This window comes from Oncorhynchus mykiss, chromosome 13 (assembly GCF_013265735.2).
Source record: "Oncorhynchus mykiss isolate Arlee chromosome 13, USDA_OmykA_1.1, whole genome shotgun sequence".
Taxonomy (NCBI): domain Eukaryota; kingdom Metazoa; phylum Chordata; class Actinopteri; order Salmoniformes; family Salmonidae; genus Oncorhynchus; species Oncorhynchus mykiss.
The window spans coordinates 54,774,523-54,800,622 of record NC_048577.1 but is presented as its reverse complement, the minus strand read 5'-3'; the positions used below and the strand labels follow the sequence as shown (position 1 = coordinate 54,800,622).

At 45.0% G+C, this 26,100-nt stretch overlaps 1 protein-coding gene across 6 annotated transcripts in view; it reads right to left on the bottom strand.

The window, feature by feature from the left end:
- The window catches only part of LOC110485227 (rho GTPase-activating protein 17-like), a 54,247-nt gene that overhangs the window by 9,506 nt on the left and 18,641 nt on the right, over positions 1-26,100 (bottom strand). For 5 of the 6 annotated variants that reach the window (XM_036941541.1, XM_036941544.1, XM_036941545.1 and 2 more), the window contains exons 3-13: positions 17,271-17,375; positions 15,277-15,353; positions 14,755-14,866; positions 14,568-14,644; positions 13,049-13,166; positions 7,497-7,565; positions 6,486-6,567; positions 5,583-5,710; positions 2,921-3,032; positions 497-578; positions 116-196 (exon numbers count right to left, since the gene is read on the bottom strand). In XM_036941541.1, coding sequence (XP_036797436.1) covers positions 116-196; positions 497-578; positions 2,921-3,032; positions 5,583-5,710; positions 6,486-6,567; positions 7,497-7,565; positions 13,049-13,166; positions 14,568-14,644; positions 14,755-14,866; positions 15,277-15,353; positions 17,271-17,375 — 1,043 coding nt within the window. Of the gene's footprint in view, positions 1-115; positions 197-496; positions 579-2,920; positions 3,033-5,582; positions 5,711-6,485; positions 6,568-7,496; positions 7,566-13,048; positions 13,167-14,567; positions 14,645-14,754; positions 14,867-15,276; positions 15,354-17,270; positions 17,376-22,297; positions 22,385-26,100 lie in introns of all 6 variants that reach the window. The other variant, XM_036941542.1, reaches the window with a different exon arrangement.

Sequence of the window (26,100 nt, the reverse complement as noted above, 5' to 3'; positions counted from 1 at the left end):
CAAAATCCCAATGGGGTATTGAACCATAGACCTTGTGTGCATCTCATAAATAAATCACTTTTGGGAGCATATCATTCCAATGGTGGACGATTATGTTTCCAACATTGACACTCACCTGAAGTTGGCCTTGTGGTTCTTTGGCAAACCGTCACATGCCACCCACAAAGCCTGAAGCCTCCTGTCTGGGTCAGACACACTGTACAACACAACATTACATACCCAAATAAGATGGTACAATGTTTCACAGTCTCTATAATAAACACTTGTTGGGTTTGGGTCGTATTCATTAGGGCACACCATAGCAAAACGCTTTGCAACAGAAAACGCTAAAAATGATTTATTATTTGCCAAATCCACGTTTGGGTTTGTTTTCTTCTGTTTTGTGCCTAGTGAATGGTCTTGAAATGTGTTTCACTGCAGAGTGTGATGAGTATATCCTCCAGTGTATTTGTGGACAGTGAATCATTGCGTACAGGTGGATATGTAGTATTCTTACTTGGAGGCTTGTGTCCACTCATCATACAGTGAGAAGGTCAAAAGGGGTTCAGGCAGCTCTCTGAGGTAGGACTTCAGGGCTCCTGGACAGAGACAACACAACCACAAATATGGTTCATTATAGTACATGAACTGACTGGGGTTCAGGCAGCTCTCTGAGGTAGGACTTCAGGGCTCCTGGACAGACAACACAACCACAAATATGGTTCATTATAGTACATGAACTGACTGGGGTTCAGGCAGCTCTCTGAGGTAGGACTTCAGGGCTCCTGGACAGAGACAACACAACCACAAATATGGTTCATTATAGTACATGAACTGAATGGGGTTCAATTGTGCTTTTGAAAGTAGTGGGGCTGTCCTCCTAAAATCAAATCAAAGTGTATTTGTCACATGCGCCAAATACAACAGGTGTAGACCTTACAGTGAAATGCTGAATACAACGGGTGTAGACCTTACAGTGAAATGCTTACTTACAGGCCCTAACCAACAGTACAATGTTAAAGTAAACAAGAGGAAATAATTGAACAATAGATAAGGAAATAAAAACCAACAGTAAAAAGACAGTGAATAATAACAGTAGTGAGGCTATATACAGACACCGGTTAGTCGGGCTGATTGAGGTAGTATGTACATGTAGGTATGGTTAAAGTGACTATGCATATATTATAAACAGAGTAGCAGCAGTGTAAAGAGGGGTTGGGACACACACACACACACACACACACACACACACACACACACACACACAATGCAAATAGTCCGGGTAGCCATTTGATTACCTGTCCAGGAGTCTTATGGCTTGGGGGTAAAAGCTGTTGAGAAGCCTTTTGATCCTAGACTTGGCAGTGCCGTACCGCTTGCCTTACGGTAGTAGAGAGAACAGTCTATGACTAGGGTGGCTGGGGTCTTTGACAATTTTTAGGGCCTTCCTCTGACACTGTCTGGTATAGAGATCCTGGATGGCAGGAAGCTTGGCCTCAGTGATGTTCTGGGTCGTACCCTCTTTACGACTGTCTTGGTGTGCTTGGACAACTCTAGTTTGTTGGTGAAGTGGACACCAAGGAACTTGAAGCTTTCAACCTGCTCCACTACAGCCCCGTCGATGAGAATGGGGGCGTGCTCGGTCCTCCTTTTCCTGTAGTCCACAATCATCTCCTTAGTCTTGGTTACGTTGAGGGATAGGTTATTATTCTGGCACCACCCAGCCAGGTCTCTAACCTCCTTCCTATAGGCTGTCTCGTCGTTGTCGGTGATCAGGCCTACCACTGTTGTGTCGTCTGCAAACTTAATGATGGTGTTGGAGTCGTACCTGGCCACGCAGTCGTGGGTGAACAGGGAGTACAGGAGGGGACTGAGCACGCACCCCTGAGGGACTCCAGTGTTGAGGATCAGCGTGGCAGATGTGTTGCTACCTACCCTCACCACCTGGGGGCGGCCCGTGAGGAAGTCCAGGATCCAGTTGCAGAGGGAGGTGTTTAGTCCCAGGATCCTTAGATTAGTGATGAGCTTTGAGAGTACTATGGTGTTGAATCCTGAGCTGTAGTCAATGAATAGCATTCTCACGTAGGTATTCCTTTTGTCCAGGTGGGAAAGGGCAGTGTGGAGTGCAATAGAGATTGCATCATCTGTGGATCTGTTTGGGCGGTATGCAAATTGCAGTGGGTCTAGGTTTATGGGATAATGGTGTTGATGTGAGCCATTACCAGCCTTTCAAAGCACTTCGTGGCTATGGACTTGAGTGCTACGGATCTGTAGTAATTTAGGCAGGTTGCCTTAGTGTTCTTGGGCACGGGGACTATGGTGGTCTGCTTGAAACATGTTGGTATTACAGACTCAATCAGGGACATGTTGAAAATGACACCTGCCAGTTGGTCAGCACATGCCCGGAGTACACATCCTGGTAATCCGTCTGGTCCCACAGCCTTGTGAATGTTGACCTGTTTAAGGGTCTTACTCACGTCGGCTATGGAGAGCGTGATCACACAGTTGTCCGGAACAGCTGATGCTCTCATGCATGCCTCAGTATTGCTTGCCTCAAAGCGAGAATAGAAGTGATTTCGCTCGTCTGGTAGGCTCATGTCACTGGGCAGCTAGCGGCTGTGCTTCCCTTTGTAGTCTGTAATAGTTTGCAAGCCCTGCCACATAAGACGAGTGTCAGAGCCGGTGTAGTACGATTCAATCTTAGCCCGATGTTGGTGCTTTGCCTGTTTGATGGCTCGTTGGAGGGCATAGCAGGATACATTATAATTTCCAACTCAAATATACACCATACCCACTGGACTGAATACGGTCTCAAATCCAAAGATTGCCGTTTGTATTGTCTTCTACTCTGCACCCCCAAATTCAACCCTTGCATAGACTATTGAGAGTAAAGTGGAACGAAAACAACTTTAATGAGTTATGTAAGGGAAATGGGTCATACCAGCTACAGCATGGGGGTCGGAGTAAAACTCCTCTAACTGGGAGGTGGAACAGTCCAGCGCTGCCTTCAGCTTCTTTAGTTTGGAGGCCCCCGCAGCGATTCGGAACAGACCCTGAGAAGAGAGAGATACAGTTTTAAAGTCTTAAAGTTTACAAATGTTTTTTTCTTCATAGAAAATTAGAACTGGTTCAACAAACTAACCACGGTTAGATACAAATATAAATGAGGAAAAATGCCAACTTGCATTGAATTGAGAAGCTCTTTGAGGGGGAAATGGATGTCTACTTTCTGTTCTAAAATTAGAGAAGGCCGTCTGGTTTGGGTATGACTGAGACAAGGAAGGAGGGAGAAAATAGATACCATCAAATCACATCTAGAGATACGAGTCTTTGAGGTTGAGCGAAAGATATTTGCAACAACAGTTCTGACTGTATAAAAAGAAACGAAACAGTTGAAAACTTCCCTCCAAGGCACGAGGCTGGTTAACCAACCAAAGAACCAGACCACAGATGTCATCAGTACCAGACCGTAGGCTCTTACTCAGCATGTGTGTGAAATGGCAATTGCCTAGTCTTCTGTCTGTAACAAGTTGGTCTTGATCATAAAGGAGTGGGTAGTTTGCTACACATTAGATATGGATAGGGTGACTTACCCTCAATAACTAGTAGTGAAATGAGACCTAGTGAGAAGCACTATAAAAACACTAGCCCTGGGTTACCCAACTGGCGGCCCGCGGTCCAAATGATTTCAATTGACCCCCCAACTTTTTTGTTGGACCTGAAAGACTGTAGAAACACCAGCAAATCAGCTCCAAGTGTTTTTCATTTTGGAAATCTGTTCCAAAGTATTCCCACACATAATGTAGAGTTATACTACCATTGATCCTATACAAATGTAAGCAAGGTTTGAAATTATTATGTTTTAGTCCAATATTACAGTGCCTTGCGAAAGTATTCGGCCCCCTTGAACTTTGCGACCTTTTGCCACATTTCAGGCTTCAAACATAAAGATATAAAACTGTATTTTTTTGTGAAGAATCAACAACAAGTGGGACACAATCATGAAGTGGAACGGCATTTATTGGATATTTCAAACTTTTTTAACAAATCACAAACTGAAAAATTGGGCGTGCAAAATTATTCAGCCCCCTTAAGTTAATACTTTGTAGCGCCACCTTTTGCTGCGATTACAGCTGTAAGTTGCTTGGGGTATGTCTCTATCAGTTTTGCACATCGAGAGACCGACATTTTTTCCCATTCCTCCTTGCAAAACAGCTCGAGCTCAGTGAGGTTGGATGGAGAGCATTTGTGAACAGCAGTTTTCAGTTCTTTCTACAGATTCTCGATTGGATTCAGGTCTGGACTTTGACTTGGCCATTCTAACACCTGGATATGTTTATTTTTGAACCATTCCATTGTAGATTTTGCTTTATGTTTTGGATCATTGTCTTGTTGGAAGACAAATCTCCGTCCCAGTCTCAGGTCTTTTGCAGACTCCATCAGGTTTTCTTCCAGAATGGTCCTGTATTTGGCTCCATACATCTTCCCATCAATTTTAACCATCTTCCCTGTCCCTGCTAAAGAAAAGCAGGCCCAAACCATGATGCTGCCACCACCATGTTTGACAGTGGGGATGGTGTGTTCAGGGTGATGAGCTGTGTTGCTTTTACGCCAAACATAACGTTTTGCATTGTTGCCAAAAAGTTCAATTTTGGTTTCATCTGACCAGAGCACCTTCTTCCACATGTTTGGTGTGTCTCCCAGGTGGCTTGTGGCAAACTTTAAACAACACTTTTTATGGATATCTTTAAGAAATGGCTTTCTTCTTGCCACTCTTCCATAAAGGCCAGATTTGTGCAATATACGACTGATTGTTGTCCTATGGACAGAGTCTCCCACCTCAGCTGTAGATCTCTGCAGTTCATCCAGAGTGATCATGGGCCTCTTGGCTGCATCTCTGATCAGTCTTCTCCTTGTATGAGCTGAAAGTTTAGAGGGACGGCCAGGTCTTGGTAGATTTGCAGTGGTCTGATACTCCTTCCATTTCAATATTATCGCTTGCACAGTGCTCCTTGGGATGTTTAAAGCTTGGGAAATCTTTTTGTATCCAAATCCGGCTTTAAACTTCTTCACAACAGTATCTCGGACCTGCCTGGTGTGTTCCTTGTTCTTCATGATGCTCTCTGCGCTTTTAACGGACCTCTGAGACTATCACAGTGCAGGTGCATTTATACAGAGACTTGATTACACACAGGTGGATTGTATTTATCATCATTAGTCATTTAGGTCAACATTGGATCATTCAGAGATCCTCACTGAACTTCTGGAGAGAGTTTGCTGCACTGAAAGTAAAGGGGCTGAATAATTTTGCACGCCCAATTTTTCAGTTTTTGATTTGTTAAAAAAGTTTGAAATATCCAATAAATGTCGTTCCACTTCATGATTGTGTCCCACTTGTTGTTGATTCTTCACAAAAAAATACAGTTTTATATCTTTATGTTTGAAGCCTGAAATGTGGCAAAAGGCAGCAAAGTTCAAGGGGGCCGAATACTTTCGCAAGGCACTGTATATCTGTTTGGGCTTCTTGCAGTCAATTTGCAGTCTACAAATGATTTGTAATTCTATTCTGGTCTTTTCCTCATCATCGTCATGGTGATGGTTACCTCCTCCTTCATGCCAGTCTCCAGCAGCATCATGACACAGGCCTCTAAGGGCAGGGCGATCTCACGGTTACTCCTCTTCAGGTGCTCTTCCAGAGCCGTGCCGTACGCAGGCTTCTCCATCCATGAGTCTGTACAGAGGGCACAACATGGCCGCCAGCGTAGGTCAGTTTCATTATCATGAACCGTATGTGAGGAAACAAAGATTCTGTTCTGACTGCTAGGTTATTCCTGTCATTTTGGAGCACGACTAACAGATTAACCGATTGCTCACTAATAACCAACTGCATTTTAGCACATGTCATTAATTGATCTGTTCCAGAGTGAGACCAGGGCCTCTATTCAAAAAGCGCTCAGAGTAGGACTGCTGATCTAGGATCAGTTTAGCCTTTCAGTTCATAATGAATCAGCTTTATACAGACAGGGGGATACCGGCCCAGATGTGATGTGTTTTTAAGACAATAGAGCCATTTTCACTCAAATCGAATTTAACCTGATTCAATCTAATTCCTATTTCATTAAGTCAGAGAAAAACTGCTCATTAGCACCTCTTTGTTTTACTGCTAAGGAAATGAAGAGCCAAGACTTAACAAACCAACACCAGTAAAGTCACTTGAGATTTTCTCTTTTTATAACAAACCTTTATCAGACTCGGTATCCTACTTAACATGACATGAACAGTTGGCTGTGCTTTGTGAATAGTGGCTTTGAAATGAAAGAGACTACTGGTTAGAGGTAACACATATCTGACCAAGGTGATGCAGTCAGAACATTCATTGCATGAAGTGAGAAAGCATTTTGAATCAACATTCAGCTGAATTTATTCTTGCAGGGGAAAAACATTAATGTTTTGTATTTTATCAAGAAAATTGTTAACAAGTTTTGATTCATTAAGGTTTCCTTTACCGTTCTGTGCCTGTATGGTCGGCAGGACTCCTTCCAGAGCAGCCAGAGACCTCCTGTGGTAGTCAGCCTGGGCCTCTACCAACTGATACACATTCACATGACATCACACATTCACATGACATCACACACATTCACATGGCATCACACAAATTCACATGACATCACACACATTCACATGGCATCACACACATTCACATGGCATCACACACATTCACATGGCATCACACATTCACATGACATCACACACGTTCACATGGCATCACAGACGTTCACATGGCATCACACACATTCACATGGCATCACACATTCACATGACATCGCACACATTCACATGACATCGCACACATTCACATGACATCGCACACATTCACATGGCATCACACACATTCACATGACATCACACACATTCACATGGCATCACACACATTCACATGGCATCACACACATTCACATGACATCACACACATTCACATGGCATCACACACATTCACATGGCATCACACACATTCACATGGCATCGCACACATTCACATGACATCACACACATTCACATGGCATCACACACATTCACATGGCATCACACACATTCACATGGCATCGCACACATTCACATGGCATCACACACATTCACATGGCATCACACACATTCACATGGCATCACACACATTCACATGGCATCGCACACATTCACATGACATCACACACATTCACATGGCATCACACACATTCACATGGCATCACACACATTCACGTGGCATCACACACATTCACATGGCATCACACACATTCACATGGCATCACACACATTCACATGGCATCACACACATTTATATTGTATGGCATTCAATTTATTCCAAATGCCACACCTTAAATTCCCTGGGGGTCAAGAAAGTTTTCAATCCAATACTACCCTACTGTAAATGAACATTTCAAATGATGAGCTAATGTGGGTCAAATGTGATCTGAAGGAAATGATGATGTTATGATATAGTCAGGATGAAGGATACTCACAATAACATAGTATCGGGCGTAGTCGCCCTCCTTGGAGGAGAAGTTATACATGTCAGCAGACAGCTGGTCCTGAGGAAGGAAGACGTGAACATCAGCATCTTGTCCCTCCAAATGTGCTGTAGACCCACTTCTGATTGGGTCTACACCACAGAGATTGGTTGTTCATCCTAGACACAGAAGTTTCTGTTTGGGAAAGGGGGCCTAGACGGAGGTTATAGATATATGTACTTGTGACGTTGTATCTTGTCTTGAAGCTGCAACACCCATTGTGGTTAATAAATCTAGCCTTTCTTTGATATCCCTCTGGATCATTGAACCTGAACATTGATCCTGACAATGTGAATAGCATGTATAGGTAACTGACAGCACAGTCACGGCCCTTTAATAACATAGCCCTAATAACATGTATGTCAGGTTCTGTTCATACCTGTCACAATAACCTTCTGTTCATACCCCTGTCACAATAACCTTCTGTTCATACCTGTCACAATAACCTTATTTTCAAACCCCTGTCACAATAACCCCCTGTTCATACCCCTGTCACAATAACCTTCTGTTCATACCCCTGTCACAATAACCTTCTGTTCATACCCCTGTCACAATAACCCCCTGTTCATACCCCTGTCACAATAACCTTCTGGTCATACCCCTGTCACAATAACTTTCTGTTCATACCCCTGTCACAATAACCTTCTGTTCATACCCCTGTCACAATAACCTTCTGTTCATACCCCTGTCACAATAACCTTCTGTTCATACCCGTCACAATAACCTTCTGTTCATACCCCTGTCACAATAACCCCCTGTTCAAACCCCGTCACAATAACCCCCCGTTCATACCCCTGTCGCAATAACCCCCTGTTCATACCCCTGTCGCAATAACCCCCCGTCCATACCCCGTCACAATAACCCCCCGTTCATACCCCGTCACAATAACCCCCCGTTCATACCCCTGTCACAATAACCCCCCGTTCATACCCCTATCACAATAACCCCCTGTTCATACCCGTCACAATAACCCCCTGTTCATACCCCTGTCACAATAACCCTCTGTTCATACCCCTGTCACAATAACCCCCTGTTCATACCCCCGTCACAATAACCCCCTGTTCATACCCCTGTCACAATAACCCTCTGTTCAGCCAGGTCATCAGATATGATCCTGACATGATTAAGAAGCCTTAACTGGAATATGCCGCCATCTTTTCAACTTTACCTCCAGTCATTAGAGCAGGAAGGTATTCCCAATTTCCCAAGATCTTCTAGGAATACTGGGAATATCAGGAGTGTGTGCTCTCATGCTGCCCTGTATTGTCCCTAGACTTTCCTTTATACAGAGTTTTTCATGGTGCTGGAAACCTGCAACATTCCCTGGAAACCTACTTCTACCACTTTGTCCACCCATTACATCCTCTGCTGTATGTGTACCACTTTACCCTCCCATTACATCCTCTGCTGTATGTGTACCACTTTACCCTCCCATTACATCCTCTGCTGTATGTGTACCACTTTGTCCTCCCATTACATCCTCTGCTGTATGTGTACCACTTTGTCCACCCATTACATCCTCTGCTGTATGTGTACCACTTTGTCCACCCATTACATCCTCTGCTGTATGTGTACCACTTTGCCCTCCCATTACATCCTCTGTTGTATGTGTACCACTTTGTCCACCCATTACATCCTCTGCTGTATGTGTACCACTTTGTCCTCCCATTACATCCTCTGCTGTATGTGTACCACTTTGTCCTCCCATTACATCCTCTGTTGTATGTATACCACTTTGTCCTCCCATTACATCCTCTGCTGTATGTGTACCACTTTGTCCTCCCATTACATCCTCTGCTGTATGTGTACCACTTTGTCCACCCATTACATCCTCTGCTGTATGTGTACCACATTGCCCTCCCATTACATCCTCTGCTGTATGTGTACCACTTTGTCCACCCATTACATCCTCTGCTGTATGTGTACCACTTTGCCCTCCCATTACATCCTCTGTTGTATGTGTACCACTTTGTCCACCCATTACATCCTCTGCTGTATGTGTACCACTTTGTCCTCCCATTACATCCTCTGTTGTATGTGTACCACTTTGTCCACCCATTACATCCTCTGTTGTATGTACACCACTTTGCCCTCCCATTACATCCTCTGCTGTATATGTACCACTTTGTCCACCCATTACATCCTCTGCTGTATGTTTACAACTTTGCCCTCCCATTACATCCTCTGCTGTATGTGTACCACTTTGTCCACCCATTACATCCTCTGCTGTATGTACCACTTTGTCCACCCATTACATCCTCTGCTGTATGTGTACCACTTTGTCCACCCATTACATCCTCTGCTGTATGTGTACCACTTTGTCCACCCATTACATCCTCTGCTGTATGTGTACCACTTTGTCCACCCATTACATCCTCTGCTGTATGTGTACCACTTTGTCCACATTTTACATCCTCTGCTGTATGTGTACCACTTTGCCCTCCCATTACATCCTCTGTTGTATGTGTACCACTTTGTCCTCCCATTACATCCTCTGCTGTATGTGTACCACTTTGTCCTCCCATTACATCCTCTGCTGTATGTGTACCACTTTGTCCTCCCATTACATCCTCTGCTGTATGTGTACCACTTTGTCCTCCCATTACATCCTCTGTTGTATGTGTACCACTTTGTCCACCCATTACATCCTCTGCTGTATGTGTACCACTTTGTCCACCCATTACATCCTCTGCTGTATGTGTACCACTTTGTCCACCCATTACATCCTCTGCTGTATGTGTACCACTTTGTCCTCCCATTACATCCTCTGTTGTATGTGTACCACTTTGTCCACCCATTACATCCTCTGCTGTATGTGTACCACTTTGTCCTCCCATTACATCCTCTGCTGTATGTGTACCACTTTGTCCACCCATTACATCCTCTGCTGTATGTGTACCACTTTGTCCACCCATTACATCCTCTGCTGTATGTGTACCACTTTGTCCACCCATTACATCCTCTGCTGTATGTGTACCACTTTGTCCACCCATTACATCCTCTGCTGTATGTGTACCACTTTGTCCACCCATTACATCCTCTGCTGTATGTGTACCACTTTGTCCACCCATTACATCCTCTGCTGTATGTGTACCACTTTGTCCACCCATTACATCCTCTGCTGTATGTGTACCACTTTGTCCACCCATTACATCCTCTGCTGTATGTGTACCACTTTGTCCACCCATTACATCCTCTGCTGTATGTGTACCACTTTGTCCACCCATTACATCCTCTGCTGTATGTGTACCACTTTGTCCACCCATTACATCCTCTGCTGTATGTGTACCACTTTGTCCACCCATTACATCCTCTGCTGTATGTGTACCACTTTGTCCACCCATTACATCCTCTGCTGTATGTGTACCACTTTGTCCTCCCATTACATCCTCTGCTGTATGTGTACCACTTTGTCCTCCCATTACATCCTCTGTTGTATGTGTACCACTTTGTCCACCCATTACATCCTCTGCTGTATGTGTACCACTTTGTCCACCCATTACATCCTCTGCTGTATGTGTACCACTTTGTCCACCCATTACATCCTCTGCTGTATGTGTACCACTTTGTCCACCCATTACATCCTCTGCTGTATGTGTACCACTTTGTCCACCCATTACATCCTCTGCTGTATGTGTACCACTTTGTCCACCCATTACATCCTCTGCTGTATGTGTACCACTTTGTCCACCCATTACATCCTCTGCTGTATGTGTACCACTTTGTCCACCCATTACATCCTCTGCTGTATGTGTACCACTTTGTCCACCCATTACATCCTCTGCTGTATGTGTACCACTTTGTCCTCCCATTACATCCTCTGCTGTATGTGTACCACTTTGTCCACCCATTACATCCTCTGCTGTATGTGTACCACTTTGTCCACCCATTACATCCTCTGCTGTATGTGTACCACTTTACCTACCCATTACATCCTCTGCTGTATGTGTACCACTTTGTCCACCCATTACATCCTCTGCTGTATGTGTACCACTTTGTCCTCCCATTACATCCTCTGCTGTATGTGTACCACTTTGTCCACCCATTAAACCCTCTGCTGTATGTGTACCACTTTGTCCACCCATTACATCCTCTGCTGTATGTGTACCACTTTGTCCACCCTGTTCATCCTCTGCTGTATGTGTACCACTTTGCCCTCCCACTACATCCTCTGCTGTATGTGTACCACTTTGTCCACCCATTACATCCTCTGCTGTATGTGTACCACTTTGTCCACCCATTACATCCTCTGCTGTATGTGTACCACTTTGTCCACCCATTACATCCTCTGCTGTATGTGTACCACTTTGTCCTCCCATTACATCCTCTGCTGTATGTGTACCACTTTGTCCTCCCATTACATCCTCTGCTGTATGTGTACCACTTTGTCCACCCATTACATCCTCTGCTGTATGTGTACCACTTTGTCCACCCATTACATCCTCTGCTGTATGTGTACCACTTTGTCCACCCATTACATCCTCTGCTGTATGTGTACCACTTTGTCCACCCATTACATCCTCTGCTGTATGTGTACCACTTTGTCCACCCATTACATCCTCTGCTGTATGTGTACCACTTTGTCCACCCATTACATCCTCTGCTGTATGTGTACCACTTTGTCCACCCATTACATCCTCTGCTGTATGTGTACCACTTTGTCCACCCATTACATCCTCTGCTGTATGTGTACCACTTTGTCCACCCATTACACCCTCTGCTGTATGTGTACCACTTTGTCCACCCATTACATCCTCTGCTGTATGTGTACCACTTTGTCCACCCATTACATCCTCTGCTGTATGTGTACCACTTTGTCCACCCATTACATCCTCTGCTGTATGTGTACCACTTTGTCCACCCATTACATCCTCTGCTGTATTTGTACCACTTTGTCCTCCCATTACATCCTCTGCTGTATGTGTACCACTTTGCCCTCCCATTACATCCTCTGTTGTATGTGTACCACTTTGTCCTCCCATTACATCCTCTGCTGTATGTGTACCACTTTGTCCTCCCATTACATCCTCTGCTGTATGTGTACCACTTTGTCCTCCCATTACATCCTCTGCTGTATGTGTACCACTTTGTCCTCCCATTACATCCTCTGTTGTATGTGTACCACTTTGTCCACCCATTACATCCTCTGCTGTATGTGTACCACTTTGTCCACCCATTACATCCTCTGCTGTATGTGTACCACTTTGTCCACCCATTACATCCTCTGCTGTATGTGCACATTTGGTGCCAATAGATCTCCCTTAAATGATAAATGATATCAGTTCAATACACTATGAAAGTAAAAACATGTTGACATGATTTCAGTGGAGACACTTGATATGGTGAATCAATCTGTAAAAAACAGCTGTTCTGTTTTTATCCCAAATCAATCTATAAAACAACAGTGTTTCTCCAGTCTTGTTACTCCAGTATGTTGCTAGCGAGTGACCAGTTCCTTTTCATTGAAAAATTCTAACTAGACTTATGAATACTACCTACAGTACCTTACACATCTCCACTTTGTTCAGGGCCTCGTCCATCTCGTCTTTGAGAGTCTCAACCTTGGCGGCCGTGGCCTGGTAGTTGGTGGAAAAGTGAATAGACTTGCTTGCCTGCAACCACCTGGAACAAAAAGAAAATATAATGGAGATGTGGAACTTTGTCTCATCTATGTGTGAACATAGATCTTTACTTGAGAAATGCACATACAACTTTTGCAAAATAAAAACATGTATTTGGCATAGCTTTATTTTGGGGGTTCTAGTCCAGTAGCTGGCTCTGTGGTTCTAGTCCAGTAGCTGGCTTTGGGGTTCTAGTCCAGTAGCTGGCTCTGGGGTTCTAGTCCAGTAGCTGGCTCTGGGGTTCTAGTCCAGGAGCTGGCTCTGGGGTTCTAGTCCAGGAGCTGGCTCTGGGGTTCTAGTCCAGTAGCTTGCTCTGGGGTTCTAGTCCCGTAGCTGGCTCTGGGGTTCTAGTCCAGTAGCTGGCTCTGGGGTTCTAGTCCAGTAGCTGGCTCTGGGGTTCTAGTCCAGTGACTGGCTCTGGGGTTCTAGTCCAGTGACTGGCTCTGGGGTTCTAGTCCAGTAGCTGGCTCTGGGGTTCTAGTCCAGAAGCTGGCTCTGGGGTTCTAGTCCAGTAGCTGGCTCTGGGGTTCTAGTCCAGTAGCTGGCTCTGGGGTTCTAATCCAGTAGCTGGCTCTGGGTTTCTAGTCCAGTAGCTGGCTCTGGGGTTCTAGTCCAGTAGCTGGCTCTGGGGTTCTAGTCCAGTAGCTAGCTCTGGGGTTCTAGTCCAGTAGCTGGCTAGGGGGTTCTAGTCCAGCAGCTGGCTAGGGGGTTCTAGTCCAGTAGCTGGCTCTGGGGTTTTAGTCCAGGAACTGGCTCTGGGGTTCTAGTCCAGAAGCTGGCTCTGGGGTTCTAGTCCAGTAGCTGGCTCTGGGGTTCTAGTCCAGTAGCTGGCTCTGGGGTTCTAGTCCAGTAGCTGGCTCTGAGGTTCTAATCCAGAAGCTGGCTCTGGGGTTCTAGTCCAGTACCTGGCTCTGGGGTTCTAGTCCAGTACCTGGCTCTGGGGTTCTAGTACAGTACCTAGCTCTGGGGTTCTAATACAGTACCTGGCTCTGGGGTTCTAATACAGTACCTGGCTCAGGGGTTCTAGTCCAGTACCTGGCTCTGGGTTTCTAGTCTAGTAACTGGCTCTGGCGTTCTAGTCCAGTAACTGGCTCTGGGGTTATAGTCCAGTAACTGGCTCTGGGGTTATAGTCCAGTAACTGGCTCCGAGGTTCTAGTCCAGTATCTGGCTCTGGGGGTTCTAATACAGTACCTGGCTCTGGGGTTCTAGTCCAGTAACTGGCTCCGAGGTTCTAGTCCAGTATCTGGCTCTGGGGGTTCTAATACAGTACCTGGCTCTGGGGTTATAGTCCAGTAACTGGCTCTGGGGTTATAGTCCAGTAACTGGCTCCGAGGTTCTAGTCCAGTATCTGGCTCTGGGGGTTCTAATACAGTACCTGGCTCTGGGGTTCTAGTACAGTACCTGGCTCTGGCTGAGTCATAGTCTAGGACTAGCTTAGCCAGCTGTTTCCTCTGTCTCAGGATGTTGGGAATGTCCACCTGGGTAGGTAAAGGAGAGATCATAAATGGTGTCATTATCATTAGTATGACCATTGGCATGCTCAGTGTTATCAATGCCAGGGTAAGATATGGAGAGTGTTGGTGGTCACCTCTGCTAGCTGGTTGAGAGGTTCCAGGATGTCTCTCTCTAGCTGGACCTCGTGTTGCATCAGCTCAGACGCTAGTCTGCTCTCTGCCTCCCCACACACATCCATCATCTTACTGCCACACACACACACACACACGTAAAGACACATATACACAGATAAACAGAGAGAAAGAGGAGAGAGAGAGACTGTTATCAACGTGAAGCTCTGAGTAATAGGTATTGTATGAATACCACAAACACATTTGGGGCCTTTTAAACAACCATATCCATCCCTGTATAACTAACTCTCACTAGTTTAGTCCTGGGATCTCATCATGTTCTGTGCTTATGGACTAACTTCCCTGACTGAATCTTTCTGAATCTGCATGTTGAACATGTAGAAACCATGTTCAAACCATAGATATCATTGTCTGGTTTTCCAAACACAGATGTAGCCTGTTCTTGGAATAAGAAGCATTGAGAATCTCCATTGTACCTCGGAAACCGGCCCCATACATGTCTGCTGTCATTGCTCCACACTCACCCAATCAGTGACTCCTCCCCCAGTTGGCTTCCTCCATCCTGCATGGCCTGGGACAGCGCTGTCAGAGGGAGCTTTTTCTGTGGCAGGAAATACAAGGCATCATGGGATTTGTAGTTATATTGCTCAACACAAGACATGTTACTGTATCATCTTTCATCTCGGACACCCAGAACTAAAATGTTGTATTATGCGTCAGATGCTCTAAGTTCTGGGGGGAGACGTGTTAGAAAATATACTAATGAGACTAGCGAAGTGTCCACCCCTCGAAACACAAACTCTCAGCAAGTTCTGGGCAAGTCTATTCGGAATTATAAAGGTCCGTATCGAACACGAGATAAGGAGACAATTCTGCAGTGAAAGTAATGACAGTAATGCCAGTCATATCAGTAATGTTGCATCACTGGGGCGGGTCTGGCTAACAGAGGATTGGAAAGATAGTGGAGGGTTTGGAGAGGCCTACTCCACATGTCTGTCCACTGAGTCTATCCTCTATTTACTGAGACATGCTGTGTAGTGATTGCAGAGGAGAGAGAACATTGAGATGACGGCGAACTTGGGGAACTTCTCTAGCGCTCAAACCCTAACATGAAATAACTAAAAATGACAGTAATTGCACATCTTTCATTGACATTAGTATGTGGTTAATGTGGATGTCTGAGTTTGAGGTAAGAGCTGTTCACAACACTTCTCCCTGAGAAGGAGAGATACAAGAGGAGAGGTAAAGAAGGAAAGATAGAAGAGGAGAGGGTGAGAAGGAGAGGTAGAGAAGGAAAGATAGAAGAGGAAAGGCTGAGAAGGAGAGGTAGAGAAGGAGAGATAGAAGAGGAGAGGGTGAGAAGGAGAGAGAAGAGGAGAGGGGGAGAAGGAGAGGTAGAGAAGGAGAGAGAAGGGGAGAGGGTGAGAAGGAGAGGTAGAGAAGGAGAGATAGAAGAGGAGAGGGGGAGAAGGAGAGAGAAGAGAAGGAGAGGAAGAGAAGGAGAGAGAAGAGGAGAGGGTGAGAAGGAGAGGTAGAGAAGGAGAGATAGAAGAGGAGAGGGTGAGAAGGAGAGGTAGAGAAGGAAGAGGAGAGGGTGAGAAGGAGAGAGAAGAGGAGAGGGTGAGAAGGAGAGGTAGAGAAGGAGAGAGAAGAGGTAGAGAAGGAGAGAAAGAAGAGGAGAGGGTGAGAAGGAGAGGTAGAGAAGGAAAGATAGAAGAGGAGAGGGTGAGAAGGAGAGGTAGAGAAGGAGAGATATAAGAGGGGAGGGTGAGAAGGAGAGGTAGAGAAGGAGAGAGAAGAGGAGAGGGTGAGAAGGAGAGGTAGAGAAGGAGAGAGAAGAGGTGGAGAAGGAGAGAAAGAAGAGGAGAGGGTGAGAAGGAGAGGTAGAGAAGGAAAGATAGAAGAGGAGAGGGTGAGAAGGAGAGGTAGAGAAGGAGAGATATAAGAGGGGAGGGTGAGAAGGAGAGGTAGAGAAGGAGAGATAGAAGAGGAGAGGGTGAGAAGGAGAGGTAGAGAAGGAGAGAGAAGAGGGGAGGGTGAGAAGGAGCGGTAGAGAAGGATAGATAGAAGAGGAGAGGGTGAGAAGGAGAGATATAAAAAGGAGAGATAGAAGAGGAGAGGGTGAGAAGGAGAGATAGAAGAGGAGAGGTGTGATAATATTGGATGAGAAGGAGGTAGAGAAGGAGAGATAGAAGAGGAGAGGTGTGATAATATTGGATGAGAAGGAGGTAGAGAAGGAGAGATAGAAGAGGAGAGGTGTGATAATATTGGATGAGAAGGAGGTAGAGAAGGAGAGATAGAAGAGGAGAGGGTGATAATATTGGATGAGAAGGAGGTAGAGAAGGACAGATAGAAGAGGAGAGGTGTGATAATATTGGATGAGAAGGAGGTAGAGAAGGAGAGATAGAAGAGGAGAGGGTGATAATATTGGATGAGAAGGTGGTGGAGAAGGATAGATAGAAGAGGAGAGGGTGATAATATTGGATGAGAAGGAGGTAGAGAAGGAGATTGTCCTTACGTGTCTCTTTTCTGCCTCCGTTCCGATGTGACCCTGTAGACAGGTGACCAGTCTCTTGTGTGCGTTGTGGGACACCAGACGGACCAGCTCCATGCGCCTCTCGATCTGCAATCACACATTCACGCTCATGATCATCAGAAGAAACTAGGTCAGAAGAAACACAAATGATCACAAGCACACACACCGTCACAAAACACACAATAGAATGGTACCGCAATATAGTCTTTCTCTATATCAGTGCTCTCCAACCCTGTTCCTGTAGGGGTACCCTCCTGTAGGTTTTAATTCCAACCTGTTCCTGGAGAGCTACCCTCCTGTAGGTTTTATCCAACCCTGTTCGAGGAGAGCTACCCTCCTGTAGGTTTTAACTCCAACCCTGTTCCTAGAGAGCTACCCTCCCGTAGGTTTTAACTCCAACCCTGTTCCTGGAGAGCTACCCTCCTGTAGGTTTTAACTCCAACCCTGTTCCTGGAGAGCTACCCTCCTGTAGGTTTTAACTCCAACCCTGTTCCTGGAGAGGTACCCTGCTGACAACCCTGATCTATACCGTTGTTGTACCAATGTTTTGCATTTCTGTTTCATTCAAATAGATACACTGTATGTCCATTGCATAATGGTTATAGACCTAGTTCTGTGAAAGGATTGAGTGGAAGAAGCTGTTTTGACTGGCTGGTTCCTCCTGGTTGCCGCCTAGTAACGGTTATTCATATCCCTACATAATGTGTCTTAACAGTCAGCTGACAGACAGATGGGGGGCTGTTGAGGAAGAACCAGCAGGATTGATACAGATAGTGTTCTCTGCAGGGAGCAGAACTAGGCTACATTAGATTATATTAATATTAATGCAAGACAGGTTAGAGAGATATGCGTATGAAGAACAGATGAATCTATGGGAATTTGAGAAGGGATATATTGCTCTCTATGGGTGTTATGATCAGTGAACAGTTAATACAAGGACCCTATCAATGCAAAGCAGAAGAATGATGTATTACATTTACAGCAAACTATCACACCCACTATCACCTTCCATAGCCCACTATCACCTTCCATAACCCACTATCACCTTCCATAGCCCACTATCACCTTCCATAACCCACTATCACCTTCCATAGCCCACTATCACCTTCCATAGCCCACTATCACCTTCCATAGCCCACTATCACCTTCCATAGCCCACTATCACCTTCCATAGCACACTATCACCTTCCATAGCACACTATCACCTTCCATAGCACACTATCCCCTTCCATAGCACACTATCACCTTCCATAACCCACTATCACCTTCCATAGCCCACTATCACCTTCCATAGCCCACTATTTTTTTACAATTTTTATTTTATTTTTATTTATCCGTTATTTTACCAGGTAAGTTGACTGAGAACACGTTCTCATTTGCAGCAACGACCTGGGGAATAGTTACAGGGGAAAGGAGGGGGATGAATGAGCCAATTGTAAACTGGGGATTATTAGGTGACCGTGATGGTTTGAGGGTCAGATTGGGAATTTAGCCAGGACACCGGGGTTAACACCCCTACTCTTACGATAAGTGCCATGGGATCTTTAATGACCTCAGAGAGTCAGGACACCCGTTTAACGTCCCATCCGAGAGACGGCACCCTACACAGGGCAGTGTCCCCAATCACTGCCCTGGGGCATTGGGATATTTTTTAGACCAGTGGAAAGAGTGCCTCCTACTGGCCCTCCAACACCACTTCCAGCAGCATCTGGTCTCCCATCCAAGGACTGACCAGGACCAACCCTGCTTAGCTTCAGAAGCAAGCCAGATGTGGTACGCAGGGTGGTATGCTGCTGGCACCTTCCATAGCACACTATCACCTTCCATAGCCCACTATCACCTTCCATAGCCCACTATCACCTTCCATAGCACACTATCACCTTCCATAGCACACTATCACCTTCCATAGCACACTATCCCCTTCCGTAGCACACTATCCCCTTCCATAGCCCACTAATAGCCCACTATCTCCTTCCATAGCCCACTATCACCTTCCATAACCCACTATCACCTTCCATAACCCACTATCACCTTCCATAACCCACTATCACCTTCCATAGCACACTATCACCTTCCATAGCACACTATCACCTTCCATGGCACACTATCACCTTCCATAGCACACTATCACCTTCCATAGCACACTATCCCCTTCCGTAGCACACTATCCCCTTCCATAGCCCACTAATAGCCCACTATCTCCTTCCATAGCCCACTATCACCTTCCATAACCCACTATCACCTTCCATAACCCACTATCACCTTCCATAACCCACTATCACCTTCCATAGCACACTATCACCTTCCATAGCACACTATCACCTTCCATAGCACACTATCACCTTCCATAGCACACTATCACCTTCCATAGCACACTATCCCCTTCCATAGCCCACTAATAGCCCACTATCTCCTTCCATAGCCCACTATCCCCTTCCATAGCCCACTATCTCCTTCCATAGCCCACTATCCCCTTCAACAGCACAATATCACCTTCCATAGCCCACTATCACCTTCCATAGCCCACTATCCCCTTCCATAGCCCACTATCTCCTTCCATAGCCCACTATCCCCTTCAACAGCACAATATCACACCCACAAACTTTAAAAAGGGGAAGTGATCCAATGATGGTGTTGTTGATGGGAAGAATGGAGATATGGATATAGGGTCCACACCCTCACTCCACTGTGCTCTATTTCAGTCTACTTCTGGTATGGGGCTGTGATCAAATAGTCATATCAAACTGTTCCAGTCCACAACCTCGAAAAGGAAACACAATGAGGGGATCTTAGTACAGACTAAAGATGTGCCTGTGTGCTCCATCCCCTATAGCAGGGCTATTTAACTCTCCCTCTACGAGGTCCGGGGCCTGATGCTTTTCACTTGTAGCTGATAATTCATTCCACACACCTGGTGTCCCAGGTCTAAATCACTACATGGTTAGAGGGGAACAATGAAAAGGTGCTGTGGAACTGGCTTCCAGGTCCAGAGTTGACTTTGAATGCCCTAAATTATGTTGTTTTATTATGAGCCTGTAAATAAATCATCATATTCAACAAACTATTAGAGTCTACAAACTAAACTACTGTATAAAAAGGAAGTGAAGCAGGGGGTTTTAACTTGAACATGTGTTTATGAGGTCCACACACAGTGGCCTTCTTAGTGTACTTCCTGTATGGGACTATGAGCAAAAGTATTACAGTCAGCAAACTATCTTATTCCAAGCAAATGAAATCCCAACGCCATGTGTGTAACTAAAGGAGGGGGTTCTGGAGGATAGTGATTTGCCTATACAGTCCACAGTAGTCTGATAAAATTTCAGTATGAGTGTGTTGTTCTCTGTTGCTAAGTGTCTTCTTCCTCTTCTGTTTCACTGTAACCACCAAGCTGGTTCTGCAGCCACGGTATTGGCTGGGAGAGCTCTCTCACACACTCTCTCTCTCGCTCTCTGTCTCTCTTGATCTCACGATCACGCTCTCTGACTCTCTCGCTTGCGCACTCTCTCTCTCTCTGGTGCACTCTCTCTCTCTCTGGCACTCTCCACCACACACTCTCAATCCCATGCATTTCCCTCCAGCTGCTTCTCCATGCCAGCTGGGGTGAAGCGCTCTCTCTCTGGATCCAATTGATTCAGTGTAACAGTGATCCTGGGCAGTGATTCATGTCTGCTAGTAATAACTGTAATGTGTATCCAGACCCTCATCACTGGGTGCCAGGGTGCCGGAGTAGGGTTGCGTCCCAAATGGCACCCCCATACCAGTAGTGTACTACTCTGTCCAGGGCCCATAGGGTTCTGGTCAAAATTAGTACACTATACAGAGAATAAGGTGCCATTTGGGACACAGCCTTGAGTTTTGACAGAAGGTGGTGGTCAAAAGAGAAGGAGTTCAATAACAGCAATGGAGAAGTGACTTCTGAAAACAAGCCCTGGTCTCATTCAGCACTACTGATGGGAAGAAACAGACAGACAGATAAACAGAACAATATATAGTATTACACCCTGCCCGGGAGACTGGCCTGGAGACTGGCCTGGAGACTGGCCTGAAGGCTGGCGAGAGATGAAATAAGGAGTACATACACACAGACCCCACCCTCACCTTCCTCCCTCCATTATGTGTAATGATGTTTAAAGGTTTACAGGCCTATTATTGAGGATGTCTTTTTCCAGCAGACAGCCCAGATCAGTAGCCAGTAAAAACAGTCAGTGGAATGAGCAGCCAGTTGACCCCTGACCCTGGCTCAAAGGAAATATGGAACATCCAGTGCAGTGAGTCAGAGCAGTGCTGACGTGGGGTTTAGGCTTTGTCCTCTGAGACAGCTTCTCTCTCTCTCTCCCTTTCTCTTGGTGTCTCTCTCTCCCCTTCCCCCACCCATCTCTCTCAAACAAAATAAAATGTTATTGGTCACATACACATATTTAACAGATGTTATGTTATTGTGGGTGTAATGAAATGCTTGTGTTCCTAGCTCCAACAGTGCAGTAGTATCTAAGAATTCACATCAATCTAAAAGTTAAATAATGGCATTAAGAAATATATAAATATTAGGATGAGCAATGTCAGAGTGACATTGACTAAAATCCAGTAGAATAGAATACAGTATATACATATGAAATGAGTAAAGCAGTATGTAAACATTATTCAAGTGACTAGTGTTCCATTATTACACACACACTGTATATAGATTTGTTTCTATTGTGTTATTGACTGTACGTTTGTTTACTCCATGTGTAACTCTGTGTTGTTTGTATCGCACTGCTGTGCTTTATCTTGGTCGCGTCGCAGTTGTAAATGAGAACTTGTTCTCAACTGGCCTACCTGGTTAAATAAAGGTGAAATCAAAAAGTGAAGTGACCAGTGATTCCATGTCTAGGGCAGCAGCCTCTAAGCTGCAGGGTTGAATAACCGGGTGGTAGCCAGCTAGTGATGGCTATTTAACAGTCTGATGGCCTTGAGATGGAATCTGTTTTTCAGTCTCTCGGTCCCTGCTTTGATGCACCTGTACTGACCTCGCCTCTCCCAACATCTTTTTCCCAGGTGTCAGTCCAGTCCAACAGACACGGGCCGGTCTGACAACGCCAGCTCCTCTCCTGTTACTGATTCAAACATGTCCAAACAACATGACCACTTAGCCATTTAAATACACAGAGGCCCTGCATAACTAAAGTGCCACATTTCAACAGGCTAAACTAACATTCAGTGCATGTTGAGGAAAGTTGGTAATGTATCATGTTATTGAACGTGATCTGCACACTAATATCTACCCCTTGGAGATAAATAAAGTGGATTAAACAAAATTGAGCTGTGCCTTGTTAGACCATAATAGAACAAGGAAACTGTGACTGTATCTATAGACTAAACCCTATGGTGTAGGGAGGGCTATCCTTTCTGGAGTTGGGTAATAAAACACATTGCAAGCAGACACACCTGTAACTTGCCAGATGGATAAGGCTAACATTATGAATGAATCATCTGTGGTAAACTAGAGGTTTACAAGATGTCTGCATGCCATTTGCTACAATACCTAGTCTCTCTTGACCCATTGAGCTACAGTACCTGGTCTCTCTTGACATATTGAGCTACAGTACCTGGTCTCTCTTGACACATTGAGCTACAGTACCTGGTCTCTCTTGACATATTGAGCTACAGTACCTGGTCTCTCTTGACACATTGAGCTACAGTACCTGGTCTCTCTTGACATATTGAGCTACAGTACCTGGTCTCTCTTGACACATTGAGCTACAGTACCTGGTCTCTCTTGACATATTGAGCTACAGTACCTGGTCTCTCTTGACATATTGAGCTACAGTACCTAGTCTCTCTTGACATATTGAGTTAAAGTACCTGGTCTCTCTTGACATATTGAGATACAGTACCTGGTCTCTCTTGACATATTGAGCTACAGTACCTGGTCTCTCTTGACATATTGAGCTACAGTACCTGGTCTCTCTTGACATATTGAGCTACAGTACCTGGTCTCTCTTGATATATTGAGCTACAGTACCTGGTCTCTCTTGATATATTGAGTTACAGTATCTGGTCTCTCTTGACATATTGAGCTATCCACCCGCAAACAGCAACCTGTGGGTTATATCTGTATATTATAGTGTATCTGTTGACATTAATTGAATGTGTCTGCCATCTGTCTCTGTCTGTTTGTTTACGGTGTCATTGTTTATGTGTATGCCTGTGTTTGTATATGCAGGCATATGTGTATAGACATGCCTGTATACACTGAGTGTACAAAACATTAAGAACACCTGCTCTTCCCATGACACAGACTGACCAGGTGAAATAGAGTAAAAGCTATGATACCTTATTGATGTCACTTGTTAAATTCACTTCAATCAGTGTAGATGAAGAGGAGAAGACGGGTTAAAGAAGGATTTTTAAGCCTTGAGACAATTCGACATGGATTGTGTATGTGTGTCATTCAGAGGGTGAATGGGCAAGACAAAAATCCCCAAAAGTTCTCACAAGGATAGTAAAACGAGGAAAATTCTACCTTGTGGGGACATTTCCCACAACCCCATGAGGACAAAGGTTATTTAAGCTTAGGGGTTAGGTTAAGGGTTCGGAGTTAGATTTAGGGTTAGGTTAAGGGTTCGGAGTTAGGTTTAGGGTTAGTGTTACAGGTTAGGGTTAGGTTAAGGGTTTGGAGTTAGGATAAGGGTTAGTGCTACAGGTTAGGGTTATGGTAAGGGCTAGGTCCCCACGAGGGTAGAAGAACATAATGTGTGTGTTTGTGTGTACATGTAGGCATACTTGCATTTGTATATGCAGGCATTACCCTTCAAGGGTGAAAATGCCTGTATAAAACCCGCCAGGCTCCAGAAAGGAACTCTGAATGCTAGAACTAGACTGTCATCCATGTGATACGAACCATAGCCCTGACTTGGACTGCCCTCACACTCAAAGAGACATTAGCATTCAACTAGTGAAGCACATTCCAGTGAGCAGGGGAAATAGATAGTAGGAGTGTCTTGGGCAGCACAAAGCACTTCTGCAGGAGCAAAGTTTAGCTGAGGGAGAAGTTGTGGGAGGGAATCCATATCTCCTGAATTCTTCCCAGGGGAGAGTCTTGAGGGAGTTAAAGGCTGTGTCTCAATACATGTAAACAGCTTCTTACTGCATTCTCACCAAGGAAGAGTCAGTCAGTATAGCAGGGAGTTAGGATGTGTCTCAATACATGTAAACAGCTTCTTACTGCATTCTCACCAAGGAAGAGTCAGTCAGTATAGCAGGGAGTTAGGATGTGTCTCAATACATGTAAACAGCTTCTTACTGCATTCTCACCAAGGAAGAGTCAGTCAGTATAGCAGGGAGTTAGGATGTGTTTCAATATTTGTAATCAGTTTCCTCGGCCTCAATTTACAGTAAGTACCTCCATCATGGTCATTCATATGTGAAAGATTGGATTTCACTTTCCTTTCCATATCACTTTTACCTGTTATGTTATTTCAGTTTGTGATTATGAAGATAAGAGCAGAGGAGTGGAGGAAAGGAAGCCATTCCTGACTATTGAGATGCAGTCTCTTATTTATAGTCAATACCTTCAACTCAGCCTAAAGTCAGCCTAAAATCCCATAGTGCATTGTGATAATAACCAGTAAGTACGGATTCTATACATTGTTCACTGTCTATGTAGTTTCAGCATCCCTATCCATTCCTGTTCTGTTTGTCTATTCAGTCCTAGAAACTGTCACTGTTAACCAGGTGCTTATGCTGTGTGAATATTAAGACAAGCTTAGGTTCACAGTTCACTAAGGCAGGTCCTAAAAGTGTGACTCAAGTCATTTTTATGAAGAGCTGAGAGAGGTGTGTAGAGTTGTCTGGCACTCACACTCCCACTTTCACTTCCTCTGCTCCACTTTTAACACACTCCTTCTCTCTCTTAAAGACAATGTCTATTCAATAGAGCATGGAGACTCACTTTCTTTCACTCTCTCCTCCTCTCAGTTAACATACTCTCTCTCCTCCTCTCAGTTAACATACACTCTCTCTCCTCCTCTCAGTTAACACACTCTCTCCTCCTCCTCTCAGTTAACATACTCTCTCTCTCCTCCTCTCAGTTAACATACACTCTCTCTCCTCCTCTCAGTTAACATACACTCTCTCTCTCCTCCTCTCAGTTAACATACACTCTCTCTCCTCCTCTCAGTTAACACACTCTCTCTCCTCCTCTCAGTTAACATACACTCTCTCTCCTCCTCTCAGTTAACATACACTCTCTCTCCTCCTCTCAGTTAACATACTCTCTCTCTCCTCCTCTCAGTTAACATACACTCTCTCTCCTCCTCTCAGTTAACATACACTCTCTCTCGTCATCTCAGTTAACATACACTCTCTCTCCTCCTCTCAGTTAACATACACTCTCTCTCCTCCTCTCAGTTAACATACACTCTCTCTCGTCATCTCAGTTAACATACACTCTCTCTCCTCCTCTCAGTTAACATACACTCTCTCTCGTCATCTCAGTTAACATACACTCTCTCTCTCCTCCTCTCAGTTAACACACTCTCTCTCCTCCTCTCAGTTAACATACACTCTCTCTCCTCTCAGTTAACATACACTCTCTCTCGTCATCTCAGTTAACATACTCTCTCTCTCCTCTCAGTTAACATACACTCTCTCTCTCCTCATCTCAGTTAACATACACTCTCTCTCTCCTCCTCTCAGTTAACATACTCTCTCTCTCCTCCTCTCAGTTAACATACTCTCTCTCTCCTCCTCTCAGTTAGCATACTCTCTCTCTCTCCTCCTCTCAGTTAACATACTCTCTCTCTCCTCCTCTCAGTTAACATACTCTCTC